Source organism: Cebus imitator, unplaced genomic scaffold, assembly GCF_001604975.1.
Source record: "Cebus imitator isolate Cc_AM_T3 unplaced genomic scaffold, Cebus_imitator-1.0 Scaffold1, whole genome shotgun sequence".
Classification (NCBI taxonomy): Eukaryota; Metazoa; Chordata; class Mammalia; order Primates; family Cebidae; genus Cebus; species Cebus imitator.
In genome coordinates, this window is record NW_016107316.1 from 1441806 (window position 1) to 1457358 (window position 15553).

Genomic DNA, 15553 nt, shown 5'->3' on the forward strand with positions numbered 1-15553 from the left:
AAAAAAAAAAAAAAAAAAAAAAGCCTTCAAGCAGCCTACAGTCTAAGGGCAAAACCCTCAAAGTCAATGAGTTTTCAAATCTTATTATAGTATTGTGTGTATAAGAGAGTCTTCAATATTACAGACTGGGAGTTTTGCCCATCACAGATCTATCTTCCTTCCTTCATTACAAGCATTCATGTCTTATATTTATTAAAATGCACAAATTCCTCAAAACAGAGATTCACAACGTGGTCTGAAGTGAGCAATCTCACACTTAGGGCCTACTGTGTTCATCAGCAGTTACACCACTTGGGTTCAAATCCTTGCTCTTACCATTTATTAGCTTTGTAATCTTGATGGCCACATTACTAACTCCTTTATGCCTCACTTCCCTCAACTTTAAAACAGAAATACTACCAACCTACCTTAGGGAGCAAAGTGAGTATGAAATGTTTAAAATAGTGTTTAGCGTACAGTGAATGCCTGGTAAATGTTAACTATGTGCCATTATTTTAACTACAAGCAGGCACCATCATCAATTTACAGAACAAACAGAGTCTGAGGGATTAAGAAATTTGCCAGTGTCCAAGAAACTAAAAGATAATGGAGCAATGATTCAAAAACTGATTCAGTTTTTCAGCCTATACTTTTTCCATTGTGTCAATAAAATCATATTCAGGTTCATTAACTATGAAGAAGAATGTTATCAGTCTTACTCAAAAATAATGACCAGCATAAGACATTTTTTATTGAAAGAGATTAAATTTAAACACAACTAAATTCAAGCATATTACTCAATTAAGGTTACAAAGCTTTTATACTATGACAGACAACTTTCAGAGATTCTCTGCATACTATTTTAAGTGATTCTTATTTTTAAAAATCATAACATGCACTTTAGTTTCTGAAATTGTTTAAGCATTACGCTAAAGCAATTTACTGAAATTCTACTAGAATTTATCTACAGGAGAGGATAATACGAGGTTTAAGACAGAAATTATCTTGTATACACTCAAACTACCTGGTTCTTATTCCAAGGTCACTGACTTTGTAAATGACAGATTTTGTTCCCAAGTCCCAGAGGGGCTTTGTGAACCCCTGTCTTTTTCTATTTGCCCTTCCCTCAGGCCCAAGTTCTTCTTAATGACTCTCAAACATCTTATATGTAATATTTAAGCCCAGGGTTTTTTTGTCTTTGTATTTTTTTTTTTTTTTTTTAGTTGTTTTTTTTTTTTTTTTTTTTTTTTTTTTTTTTTTTTTTTTTTTTTTTTTTTTTTTTTTTTTTGAGTTGGAATCTTGCTCTGTGGCCCAGGCTGGAGTGCAGTGGCACGATCTCGGCTCACTGCAACCTCCGCCTCCTGGGTTCCAGCGATTCTCCTGCCTCAGCTTCCCGAGTAGCTGAGACTACAGGCGTGTGCCACCACGCCTGGCTAATTTTTTTGTATTTTTAGTAGAGACGGGGGTTTCACCATGTTGGCCAGGCTGTTCTCCAACTCCTGCCCTCCGGGTGATCCACCTGCCTGGGCCTTCAAATGTGCTGAGATTACAGCAGTGAGCCACCACCACACCCAGCCAAAACCCAGTTTTTTTGTCTAAATTTTTCCCTTCCCAACACTCATTAAGATCACCAATGACTTCTGCATCAGATCACCAATGACTTCTGCATCACTTCCTACTCAAGCCATTTCACTAAAGTCACCAGTTTTCAACCTGTCACATATTCTTCAATTTGGACTTTAAAAACTACTCATATACGAAGTGGAAGGGAGTCAGAGCAGAGGCTAGGACCTACATTACTCTACCGCACCAAACTATGAGAACTGGAAGAGACAGAAAGTGTAGCCCAAAGTCTTCGGTTTTACAATGACACCAAGAGACAGCTGTAACTGGGTAAAATCTTCTCCAACTCCTCTCATCATATTGAAAGTTTGGACCTCTTACAGTTATTTACTCTTGAGTCTGGATTTTAACATTTTTTTTCTGCTTCCACAGTTCAGTAACCTCTTTTAATACAGTAATTACCAAAAGTGTTGACAGTTGTTCAGTTATTTTGAATGCATGGTTCAAGTAATTCTGCCCCAACCCACTCTATAAAAGGGAAAGAAGAAGCTAAGAATATCTGCTCTTTTCTATCAAAATTTTGGCTACCCTTCATGTTACTTTTACTAGTCTTCTATAACCACCAAGTCAGTCTCACCTCCTCCACACCAAATTTTCCTTCCTGTTCACCAAAGGATAAAAAGAAAACCCTGTATTAGCATCCATGTGCAGAAATTTTAGGTTTTCCTCTACTATCCTAGACTCCTTACTAAATTACTAACTCATCAATTATCAGACTCTTGTTCACTTGTCTATCACTTACTTGTCTGTCAGTTCAGATCACCGACTGGTTAGTTAGCACTCAAACCACGAATTCTAGATGCTGCTACATATACAATGGTGGCTGACATCTGTAATCCCAAGACTTTGGGGGGCCAAGGCATGAGGACTGCTTGAAGCCAGAAGTTCAACACCAGCCTGGGCAACATAACGAGACCCCATCTCTACAACAAATAAAACCTTTTTAAAACTCCACTGTTTCCCATCAATCAAATGAGGGGCAAAAACCCCTTACTCTAACCTTCTCCTATAAATAATGATCCCTACCTTTCTTTCCAGGCTTGTCTCCTGCAACAACTCTACACATGCTCTGCTCCAGCCACACCAACACATTCTTCCCTGAACAAGACTTATCCCAGATATTCCTTCAGCCTTTACTGACACCTCCCCCAGCCTCTTCCTTCAATGTTCATCCCACAAAAAGGTATCTTTCTGTGAACCCTTTTCTGAGGTTTCTATTTCCTTCAGACTAGATAGCATTGTGTTCATTAACTATCTGATGGGAATATTCTTGTGTTATTTACGTTTGTGTATGTCTCACATGCACTCTAAACTATAAATCATCAGAGGGCATAATCCACAGTTCTGTTTTGTTCTGCCCCATATTGCTTAGAGCACAGTGCCTGGCACACAGAAAGCTGTCAATACAGCTGCCAACTTGAAGAAGTGCTTTACCAAGATAGGCTGGCCACCAAGCCACAATTAGCCTCTTACGCCATTTTATGAATATTTCATTTATGCCTTGGTGTCTCAGACTCATCAAGCTGAAGTATTCTATTTCTTCCTAGTATATAAAAGAGACGGTCCTAAATTCAGGGGTTCTCTCCTATTGAAATGATCCGTATGAGAGTTCTAGTAACACCTGGTCTCTCTCTCAAGCTACATATCAACTAAGCAAAACTCTTCCCCAACTTATGCCATCATAAAAAGCAAAATTTGTAGAGCCACAAAATAAAACAAATATTCCTTTGACTCAGAGTCACCTTGGTCAAGAACAAGAAAAATTATGTGGTGATTCTGAATTGCCTCAAGGTAGCTAACTGCAAAGTAATAACTGAACAGAAAGAGACTGAAATATATGCTGTGAGAGCACCCAAAATACATATACAGAAAACCTTGGTAACATGGAATTCTTGAGTCTTTCCTTGGTAACAGATAATGCTGTTAATAGCCATTACCATACGTTATTGAAGGTGAAGTCTACCATTAATTTCAAGTGGGCAGATTTTTTTTAATACAAGCAATTCAGTCCGAAAAGCTTTTACAAGGGCTTCTTCAACGCCAAGAAGGGACTGGAAGCTAAGAACACATGAGGAATACAACAAAGTTTTGACTTCCTAAAGTAAATAACCTCAAGCTTTCTCCACTTTGTCTGCATTACTTTCTTTGCCCGTTTACCAGCTATTTCCATCAGCCAGGGTTTTGCTCCGAGCGCCTGTTGTCGTATTAGAAAAATAGACACGTTAAAATAGTTTTGTGGATTTTTTTTTTAAACAAGGGGTGGGGGAGGGAGCCAGGGCGAAATTATTTTTTCCGCTCCCTTTTGAAAAAAAATCACCAGTCTAGCATGCCAAAGCCCACCTAAAATATGATGTGCACAAACACATAAAAATCAGTAGGCCTCTTGTAAAAGTGGCACTTAAAGGCAAATCATATCAGATTATTTCATATTTTATTCAAAGAAATGACTCTGCAGCACTGAAACATTTAAAAAACACTCCTGCATATAATGCTGGTATTTCAATTTTAAAAACTTATCTAACTGCTCAAAAGATTCGTGCAATGACAAAGCTAAAAATGTTCTCTCTCACTAATAAGGGTGAATCACACCAGCCACCTACTCCACCCAACAATCGCCCTTGCTAAGGCTGGACAGTTCAAAACCTGGAAAGCTTGCTCCAAACCAGAAACGAATTCGCTTCAACACTAGGTTTAAGCACAGCTATGCGACAGCAAAGAAACGTTCCTAAATGCTGAAATTTACCAGGACATTGTGTTCAGACAGAGCTGTGCCCTTTTAACATTTACCGAACTCCCCCATCTCTCCTGTTTATAAGGGGTGGGGGGCGCAACAGATATTCTTACTTGAAAAATGAAGTGTCTGCTCAGATTTTCGAAGTAAATTTCAATTACCGGGTTTGGGGAAAATCCCTACTACACTATCTAACAAAAAGGTGCCTGCGCCTTCTTTCAACTGCCTGAAGCCGGTGAACCGACTCAATACATTTAAAGGGCTCACAGACCTCAGGACACAGTCTCCCGGCACAAGAAACTTAAAACGCCTTTCAGTCTCGCAGAGACCTACGTGGCTGTTTCCAAATTCCATCGTTTGGTAGCTACCCAGCATCTGGGAAAAAAGATGGACTGATCCTTGGAAAAGCGGTTTCTGGAGTCTCAAGAACCAGGGAAGCCAGGGCTCACCTGAAACCCTCCACCTCGGCAGACAGTCCGGCAAGTTCCGGCTCACGTTTCTTTGCTTGCCCGCGAAACTCTCAATGAAAAGCACCCCACAAAAGGCCTCCCCTGCTCCCCGCGCCGAGGACTCACCAGCACCGTGGTGCAGATGGATCTCAGCTCCGACTCCACTTTCTCCCGATAGTCCTTAATCAGCTGCAACTTCTTGTCGGAGGTGTCGGTCTTCTGCTCGATGCTCGAGATGACCCTCCAGGCGGACCTGCGGCCCCCGACCACGTTCTTGTAGGCCACGGAGAGCAGGTTGCGCTCCTCGTTGGACAGCTCGGCGCCCTGCTCGGTCACTGCCTTCATGCAGGTGGCCATGTCGTCGTAGCGCTCGGCCTGCTCGGCCAGCTTGGCCTTCTGGATCAGCTCCGTCTTCTCCATAGCGGGCGCGGGGCCGGGGCCGGGGCGAAGGGCGAGGAGAGCTAGGGCGAGCGCCGACCCGGAGCGGGAGGAGACTCAAGAGCTGCGGAGGGGCGGGGCGGCGAGGCGAGAACAAAAAGCAGGGAGGGAGCGCCGTCAGACAATGCGACCCGCCGCCCGCTTTTGTCTCCCGCACACGCGGCCGCTTGAATTTCCCTCTCCCCAGTCCCAGCCCCCGCCCCGTCAGGCGCCCGGAGAGGCCGCGGCCCGCGGCAGGAGGCGGGGGCGGCACGGAGGCCCCGCGCGCGGGAAGCCCGAGCCGCGGCCGCTCCCGCCACCCCCGCCCGGCCAGCCCAAGATGGAAGCGACCGTTGGCCCCGCACCTTCCCGCCCAGAGCTGTCCCTGAGGGGAGCGGCGTCGACAGCTGGCCGCTCCCGAGGGCGGCGCCTCAGCCCGGCCCTCAAGCCCAGCGCGGCCGGAGGAGGCCCGCGGCCAACCCAGGCGCTCACCTTCACGTCTCCGCGGCCGCGACGCGAGTCCCACCACTTTGATCTGCTTTTGGCTTTAGCCGAGGACCCTCCCGTCTCAGCCTACCCCGGAGCCGAGGGGCGGTCCGCCACCCAATTACGCGCCGAGCTTGCCCCGAGAGTCCCGCCCCCTGACGCGCCACTGGCCAGTGAGGACCGAGCGCGCGGAAGGGGGCGAGGGGGCGGGGAGGGAGAGAACGCGGAGGCTAGGAGGGTGGGTCGGCGCGGAGAAGTTCGGTTGGCCGGCAGGCTGCGGCTTCGGCCACGGGGTTTCCTCCAATTAGATCCAGGGTAAAAGGACGTCACTGTTGCCATGGTGATGCCGTTACCAACTCCCCTCAGCCTCCCCGCCACCCCGGCACTTCTGGGTGCGGCACGAGACCCAGAGGCGCGCACGACCTCCGAGGCGGCGGCCCCGTCTCCCGCTGCGGATGGTGCGTTGCATCTCGCGGGCTCCGGCCGAGGCTGGACTTCGGAGGGTGACATAATCGGCTGTTTGGAGCACAGGGGCCTTTCTTTCCTCCACCTTTCCATTCGTGACAAAGGTTTGGATCCCAAGACACTAAACCCGGACGTTAATGACGTTGCCACTAGGGTTCCGAATTCAGCAAACCACATCCCCGTTAAAGAAGAATTGATTGATGGAGACACTGGCTTCAGTATGGCATTTACATGATAAATTCAAGTTTTCAGACGGGCACATAAAAAAATTCCCTTATGAAAAGGTATGTCCCAAAAGATCCAGGCGAGTGTCAGTGGTTTTCTTCAAAATGGGGAATGTCATTAAGTACAATTTGCAGGAAAACACCTATAACTACCCCTCCCCCGCAAAAAAAGCCTGCCCATAACATCTCCCTCCCCAAAAAGCAATTTTTATGTTTCTTTCAGGGTTTCCAGGTTATGCATCTAAATACATAATTTTTCACATCATTGTCGCCTGTCCACACGCTTTTCATTTCTGGTATTATTTCTGAGAGGACACTTGAAAATCTGAAATCTTCTCCCTGGGTGTTGATTTCTGATTTTCTTCTCCTGGGGAACACCCTGCTGAAGTGGGGAAGATTTCCCCAGGCCCCTCCCATTCAGGGTCATCCCTGGCATCTCGCTTTCCTTTTAAACCACTCCTGTCTCTCCTGGCACTTCCCCAGTGCCCTCACTCCATCCAGGTGGGGTGACTGTCCTGCCCTTCTGGTGAGTGGCGTTTGTGCTATCTTAGGATGAGAATTGCCATCTGAGTTCACACTGCTATGATCCCGATTCCAGCAGGTCTAGGGAGAATGGATCATTGAAGGGCCAAGAATGCCATAGGCAAGAAAGAATTTCCCATTCTCAGTGGAGACTGGAGCGAATCTGGAGAATCTCTAGTATGGAAGATCTGAGAGTGCAGACAGATGGGAGGAGAAGGTGCCGACTTTCCAGAAATTCAGACTCCCTCGTGGCTGCCCCTCCCTGTCCTGACTTTTAAAGGTTGCTTTGTGCTTTGACAGACAGGAGAGGCCTGGACTGGAACGGGCCTGTGTCTTAATGCAGAAATGCCTTACTATGTTCCAGCCTTCTAATGGAGGGCCCTGCTGTTATTTCTGGAATCCCTGGGGCCCCGCTGCAGACACATGAGTGTTTATGGCCCTGTGGGCTGGGGTGGAGCCGGACACCGAGAAATCCCAATGGAAAGAATTTGTATGTGGAAGGTCAGATAAAATGCCTTCTGTATGACCAGTGAATTTCAAGCTCACCGAAATTAGAGGCAGCTCAGGCAAGGGGAGGAGCCAGTGGAGGTAGACTGGGGATAGAGACCCTTGAGAGGAAATTGTCAGGGGATGGGGCCTCTGTGATAGGGAGAAGGGCTGCCAGAAGGAGCAAGCACACTAAATACTAAATTCTTTGTCAGAAAGTGTCGACTGTGCTGCTGTCTCCCCCAGTGACCTTGGACAAGCTTTTGCTGCTTTTCTTACCTCAGTCTCCGAAATTTCTGCTTTCATTCAATCAAATATTTATTGAACACCAACTCATCTATTTGCAGTCATCTGGAATCATGGGTAAAAACTGCCTCCCACCAATGATGCAGTATAAAATTGCATTTTAGGAAGATTCAGAGGACCCCCTGCATAGCTAAAGGCTTCTATGCCTGAAAGAACTCAGGCTGGAGAAAAATAAGTCTCTGGGAACTTGAAGTCCCTGGACACAGAAAGAGCTAACCTGTGTTGAGTGATTGCATGTGTCTAGCACTATTTTAAGTCTTTTGCAAGAATTAACTTTTTCAGTCTGCTTAATGCCACTACAAATTAGGTGTTACTATGCTCACCATCTCTATTTCACAGACAGGGAAATTTAGGCACAGGGTGGTCAAGCATGATGTACAGGGTCACACAGCTTAGAGAGCAGCAGAACTTGGATACGGACCCACGCAGTTCAACTGGTGCCGAAGCCCTTCTTTTTAACCACTGCTGAGGCTGCCTCACCAAGTCTCCCCCAGATCACTGCTAGATGCTATAGAGATTCTAGGACGGATCAGACCAGTCTCTGTCTTCTAGGAGTTGCATCCTAGTAAATATGAAACCTGTTAAGCATCACATCCAACATACTGGGAAGAAGTCCAGGGAACAGACAGCTAACAAAGGGAGTACAGATAAGTTATTACCTTATTTGTGAAGTTCTTATTATTCTAAGTTACCTGGTATGAAGAAGCTGCCGGAACAAAAGGAGCACATTGAACTTGGAGCCAGAAGACCCTACATTCCAGCCCTGCTATTTATATGTTGTTTGACCTTGGATAACTTGTTCTCCTCAGAGCCTCAGTTCCCCCTACCTATAACCTATAAAAATAATCCCGGCTGGGCACAGTGGCTCATGTCTGTAATCCAAACACTTTGGGAGGTCGAGGTGGGTGGATTGCTTGAGCCCAAGAGTTCCAGAACAGCATAGGCAACATGGCAAAAACCTGTCTCTACAAACAATACAAAAATTAGCTGGGTGTGATGGCGCACACGTGTAGTCTAAACTACCTGGGAGGCCGAGATGGGAAGATCACCTGAGGCCAGAAGGTCGAGGCTGGAGTGAGCCATGATTGCACCACTGGACTCCAGCCTAGGCAACAGAATGAGACCCTGTCTCAAAAATCATCATCATCATCATCATCATCATCACTAAATCAAAGAGTTGTTGTGGAGATTAGATGAACTGTCACATAGGAAAATGCTGAGCATGTAGCAAGTGTTCAGTAAGTAGCGTTTTCTTTTTTTCCTTCTTTCCCTCTGCTTGGGTATGGGGTACAGGGCTGGAGGGATGCTATCCTGCTGCAAGGAGCCTTAGAACTTTATTAAATGTTTGGTGAAAGCTTATCTCTTGAATCAGTGTTGTAATTAGTTCAGTTAATGGTCTGCAGAATGGCTACATTCCATGTACATTTCAGAATGAATGAGTTCTTCTGGTTGCACTCCCTCTCATAAATTGTTTCAGTGATTTATTTGCCCAGAGCAATGGATCACCAGAAACTTCTTCTTTCCTGCCATATGGCAGCTAGTTTAGTGACAAAAACATCTGAGTGGGACTTTTCACCCAAACTCTTCATATAATTATTATCAGTGCTTCTGTGCAGTGGGCAGTTAAAGAGTTGCCCCCATCCCACCTGTGGGTGCTAAATGAGGTTTCATAGAGTCAGGGACAGGCAGGGAAATCAAGGGAGCGTGGTCAGGGAAGTCTTTCTACATACTCCTTAGTTTGAAACTTGATTCACTTTGTTCAGGGTGATGGTTAACTGTATGCATCAACTTGGTGGGTCATGGTGGCCAGATATTTAGTCAAACACTATTCCGGGTGCTTCTGTGAGGGTGTTTTTGGATGAGATTAACATTTAAATCGGTGGACTTTGTTGGTGGTGGGTTTTGGAGTTTTTTTTTTGAGACAGAGTCTTACTCTGTCACCCAGGCTGGAGTGCAGTGGTGCGACCTCAGCTTACTGCAGCCTCCACCTCCCTGGTTCAAGCGATTCTCCTGCCCCAGCCTTACAACTGGCTGGGATTACAGGCATGCGCCACCACCCTGGCTAACTTTTGTATTTTTAGTCGAGACAGGGTTTTGCCATGTTGGCCAGGCCGGTCTCGAACTCCTGACATCAAGTGATCCGCCTGCCTCAGCCTCCCAAAGTGCTGGGATTGCAGTCATGAGCCACTGCGCCTGGCCTAAATCGGTGGACTTTGAATAAGCAGTTTTCACTCCCTAATGTGGGTGGGCCTCATCAGGTCGGTAGACCTGAACAGAACACAAAGAACATCCTTATGAGCAAGAGGGAATTCTTCAGCAGACCGCCTTCAGACTCCATCCAAAGCGCCTGCCCTTCCCAAGTCCCCTGCAGACACCTTTAGAACTAGAAAGGGAACATGAACTCTCCTGGGTCTCCAGCCTGCTGGCCTGCAGGTTTTGAACTTGCCAGCATCTATAACTGTGTAAGCAAATTCCTTATAATAAATCTCTCTCTACACACACACACACACACACACACACACACATACATACATATATATATCATATATATATATTCTGTTGAATGCATTCAGTAACCTTTTTTTTTCACCCAACAAATGATACAGGTATCTCTGTTTTTTGCTTTTTTTTTTTTAAATGAAACCTCACTCTATTACCCAGGGTGGAGTGCAGTGGCATGATCTCTGCTCACTTCAACCTCTACTTCCTGGGTTCAAGCAATTTTCCTGCCTCGGCCTCTGGAGTAGCTTGGACTACAGATGCATGCCACCATGCCTGGCTAATTTTTGTATTTTTGGTAGAGATGGGGTTTCACCATGTTGGTCCAGCTGGTCTTGAACACCTGACCTCAGGTGATCCACCCGCCTCGGCTTCCCAAAGTGCTGGGATTACAAGTGTTAGCCACCATGTCTCACCAGATATGGATATCTTTTAATAGCTTTTAATATATGTCTGCAACATATCAGTCTCTCCTCTCTCCCGTACCAGACCATGAGCTTCTTGAAGGTAAGGGTTTTTCTTTTTTTTTTTTTTTTTTTTTTTTAACCTTGTAGTTGGTGACCACTCAGCAGCTGGGTAAAGTTAGGTATTATAGTTCCCACTATCTGGTTGCCTAAACTGATGCTCAGAGAGGTTAAATTATCTATCTCAATTGGTAAACTTTAGAGTTAAGATTTAAAAACAGGTCTGTCTGATTTCAATCTTCTACTACAACAAACAAGAATCTGTGCTACCTGCAATGGAAGACAGAAGTCCCAGTGTTTGCTGGCCTGGGAACAGTGTTTAGTTATTTGAGGCTGGTGGGTGGCTGAATATGTATCTACCCGTGAGTCAGTGGCTGATTTTATTTTCATATGGAAGGCTCTGTTTTTATGCTCAACACATCCAGCAGTGAAAGAGGCGCCTCCTTGTCCCTCATCTGTCCCCTTTAATGATCTACATGGTTCCCCTCCTCTCCCACTGCCACCGTCAGACTGTTACCTCCCAGTGGGCGAAGTTACATCTGACCTTCATGTCCCTGGTGACTTTACTGGCCCGCAGAAGGCATTCAGTGAAAGCTTGTTTGGAGGGTGGATCCCAACCATCAGCAGGACAAATTTCCAATAACATGACCATCAGCATTGTGTGCTTACTATGTGCCCAACCATATATGGAGTCTCTAGAATAGTAAACCCACAGAAAGAAAGCACACAAGGCAGAACTGTGTCTCCAGCAGATGTTCCATAGATACAGGATTGCATCTGCTTGGAAGAGTACACCCAGAACCTTGAAGCCAGCACAGAAGGTCCCTGAACCATCAGAAAGCTGTCGCAAGATCACACACTGATGCTCACACATGCAAGACTTAGAGGAGTGTTCCCCAAGCCCTCACTCAGACTCAATTTCCTACTAGTTCATTCCACAAAATACTTAAAAGTCTTCCACGTGCCTTGTGTCCTGAGGGCTGGGGTTTCCAGCATGAGTAAGACACGTTCTGTGCTTAGAAGGAGCTTGACCAAGAGATCAGAGTTGGGACATATATATGTCCAGAGAGTTGGGATTTTTTTTTTTAAGTTTTGGTACATAATCATCTCCCTAATTATGACTCATCTCCAGACAATTCAAGATAGTTGAATAGATGAATGACCACAAAACAGCTAGAGAACAATGCACACAGTAGTTGATTGTGTGCCTCTCACAATAAGTGCTATGGGAGTTGAGAGAAGGGAGACGTGAGTGTGGGCTCAGGCAGAAGAGGGCTACGGAGTGAAAGGGACCCCTGTGGGGAGAGCCACTGAGGTCATGCCAGTCTGTGTTTCCATCCTTCCTGCTGCCCGATGGAGGGGCCCCTGGGGAGGGAAGAAAGGCATAGGTGCTTCTCTTTGTGCTGGAGTTGGGTTTGGAGAGGGCTGATTCCCGAAAAGGTGGCTCTGGATAAAATGTTGGAATGTGACCACCCCGGAGAGCTCAGCGGCCACGGTGCAGAGGACTCTTCTACCTCTCCCCCTCCTGCCCTAACCAGCTCAGCACCAAGCACATGGGCACTTTAAAAGCACAGGCCATGGTGGGAGACTCGCTGTGCTACCCCCAACCCCTTCAGCAATAGCGGCTCTGTACAAAATGCAAGTGTGACCTTCATTTTGCTTTGTGACTTAAAACCCTTCACCGTTATTCAGCTGCAGCTCAGCATGGTGGTTGGACTCCGGAGCCAGAAGACCTGGTTCAAATCATGGCTGCACTACTCATAAGATATGTGATCTTGGGCAGGTCACCTGGCTGTTCTGTGCCTCAGTTTCCCCATTTGTAAAATGGGGATGATGGTAGTAAGGGTCCTACCCCACAGGGTGATTAGGAAGCCCCAGGAAGGAAGGCTGGTGAGGATCTCCCCCACTCCTCTTCTGTCTTCTCTCCTGGCTCTGTTCCTTTTCTCTGCCTCAGCCTCTTCTGAGCTTTACTCCTGCTGCCATCTTCCCCGGCTACCTGCTCATCTTTCAGGGAGGAAATGGCGTGTCCTAGGGCTGGGGTGTCCTGGGGCTCCGAGCCCCTCTCAACTAGGTGAGTTCCCCATCCTGGGCTCCCCAAGCATGTAGCTACTTGATGTTGCTTCCCCTGGTCCACCTGCCCAATAGCTGAAGGCATCCCAGAGCGGGGGTGCCACGTCCCTGTGATTTGCCTATGTAGCTCCAGTGCCTCGCAGAGTGCTTGGCAGATGGGCTGGGTGCCAAGAAAGCAATGGCCAAATGGGCAAATTCACAAAGGATGGAAGGAGGAGCCACAGGCCAGTGCACAGTGCCCAAAGGACAGAGCTGAGGCTGCTGGTCAGGACAGCTTCAGGCTCTGGCTGGGCTCCAGCACACAGCTGGAGGCACACGTGACTCTAGCTGGGAGGGGCTGGAAGATCCAGGCAGCCCCTGACTGCCCTCCTTCCCCTTAGTCATGTCCAGTTCTGTAAACAAACTCTTGACTGCACCAGAAGGCCTGGCAGTTAAGAGAACCCAGTGAAGAAACCTTTTGCAGAGAGAGAAAAGAACCCTTTTGAATGTGAGCAATCACCCTAATTTATTGAATGATTTCTCTTCTGGATTTCCTTAAACCAGGGAAAGCCCAGGTAAGATATTTGAGGCCCTGATACATCTAGACAAAATATATAAAAACTTGTCCCATCAAAAGCCACCCCTGGAGAAAAAGGATTGTCGCCAACCCACTCAGCTAGTAATATGAGATGCTCTCTGCCTGCGGACAGCAATTGCTACAATCAATGCAAACGATCCCAGCCACGATCCCTGATCCTGGTTCTGAAACTCAGAGGTGCAGCTAGCCAGACTGATGCGGCCAGCCTCACTCCGAAGGATTCTGCAGGAGGCGAATTGCTGGAGTGTGATCAGACAGAGCCCAGCTGCTACAGCTGTCACACAAACTTCCTGAAATAAAGGGCAAAAGGTAGCAACTTGTCACTTCTTGAGCCAAGAGATTTAGAACATGAGACCAAATGAGAGAGATTAAAATGAAAAATACAGGGAATCAGTGAAATGAGGATTTAGCTCTCCAGGCCAAATCGGGCAGTCCTGGGTCTTTGCTGGAAACTTATAGCTGCCATGTAAGCTGCCCCGGCCAGGGCTGAGATCAGGAGGCTGATGCTGAAGCCTTGGCCTGGAAGTGACGCTGACGAAGCAGGGCTTGACAGCCCCTACGCTCTCAGAGGTCTGGGCAGTGCAGATGAGATTGTCACTCCAAGGTCCTCAAAGCACATCCAGGAAAAATGCACATTTAGGTACATTAGCTGAATTTTTTAGAACACTAGTAAGCACCTAATAGATGCTCAGAAAAATGCATATTTTACTTCCCTTTCCTGAAGACCAGGGGCCTAGCTTGGTCTGTGTTAATTACTATATCAGAGTCCTCCTTATTTGCAAGTAAAAGAAACCAGCGCTGGTGGATTTAAATAGAAGACGATTACTTCTCACTGATTGTGAGGAAGGCTGGTGAAGCAGGCTTATGGAATGAGCAGGCACTGGCTGGGTGTGCAGCTAGAACCATGGCCAAAATTACCCTGCAGACCTCTCCCAGGGAGATCCCTGTTGCTTCTGCCACTGAACAGCAGACATCAGCCCATGCTGCATTGACTCCATCGCACCAGATATGGGAACCTGGACTCCGACACTGCCCAGGACCCTCCATTCTGATTGAAATCCATGACACCAAGTCTTACTGCTGCCCCACAGAGGAATTCACCACAGTGCCTGTTTCTTTGGGTCTTTCACTCCAGATTCAAAATCCTAACTACTAGGGAGGCTGAGGCAGGAAGATTGCTTGAGCCCAGGAGTTGGAGGCTGCCGTGAGCTATGATGTCACCACTGCACTCCAGCCTGGACAACAGAGTAAGATCCTGACTCAAGAACGAATGAGTCACATGCCAAGCCTGTCACATGCCACACCAAGGTTCAAGATAAGCTAGGAGGAGTAAGTATCTAGAATGTACACCATTCAAAGAGGAAAGTGGGCTCCAGTTCTCACTAAGATTCATAAAATGGGGATTCTTCCAACAAAGGAAGGAGCTTCCGAGGCTGAGCAGCCCAAAAATAGCACATTCCCTCCAGTTATACTGGGGTTTCCAGTCTCCCCAGCAGGAAAAAAAGCAAAAGCCATGCATGGACAGTGTGCAAAAGCTGGAGCCTGGGAAGAGCCTTCACCTGGATCTCATCTTTCTCTCTCTGGAACAGGTTCGGGGAGGTATGCCGTCATTGATGCCCCTGCCTGGAAGGCTTTTCCCTCTCAGACTTGCCCTTCTCCAAGACCCACAAAGATCTCCCTCTTGTCGAAGATGCGATTGTACCTCTAGATTACATCACACTTTTCAGAAATGAATTATTCCATTTATGTAGGTCTTGTCAAGCTCCCCTAGGATGGGGACAAAACTCGTATTCATTAAACAGTTAACAAACATTCACTGAGCGTCTGCTAGGCCTTGGGGAGACCTAGGGGACAAAGGCACGGCCTGTGCCTTTGAGAAGAAGGTCACATCGGGTGCCAAGTGTGTGGAGGTGTGAAGGCTTTATAGAGGAGGTGACTTATTTAAATGGGTCTTAGGATGTTCCTAGCCATTGGTAGAGGGAGAGATGCATCACAGAGAGAAGGAACAGCATGCACAGGGGCAAGGAGTCATGAGAAGGCGTGGCAGTTTGGGAACAGATTGCTTGGGATGTGGGGTGTGTGTGGTACAGCAGGCAAGGGAGTGGGAAGTGAGGTTGCTGCTCAAGTTTGGGACCACATTCCTTTTTCCTCTAATCTTTAAAACCTGCAGAGTCTTTTTTTTTTAGAACTCATTCAGTTTTACATTTTGTTTTATTTTCTTATTTTTGTAGAGATAGAGGTCTTTTTTTTTTTTT

General features: G+C 46.8%; 1 protein-coding gene across 1 annotated transcript in view; it reads right to left on the bottom strand.

Annotated features, from left to right (window-relative positions):
• YWHAQ (tyrosine 3-monooxygenase/tryptophan 5-monooxygenase activation protein theta) overlaps positions 1–5793 on the bottom strand; it is a 49610-nt gene extending 43817 nt beyond the window's left edge. Inside the window, exons 1-2 of the mRNA XM_017525324.2 lie at positions 5692–5793; positions 4909–5284 (exon numbers count right to left, since the gene is read on the bottom strand). Of these exons, the coding sequence (XP_017380813.1) occupies positions 4909–5202 (294 nt within the window). The 5' untranslated portion in view covers positions 5203–5284; positions 5692–5793. The remainder of the gene's footprint in view (positions 1–4908; positions 5285–5691) is intronic.
• Between the last annotated feature and the right edge of the window lie 9760 nt (positions 5794–15553).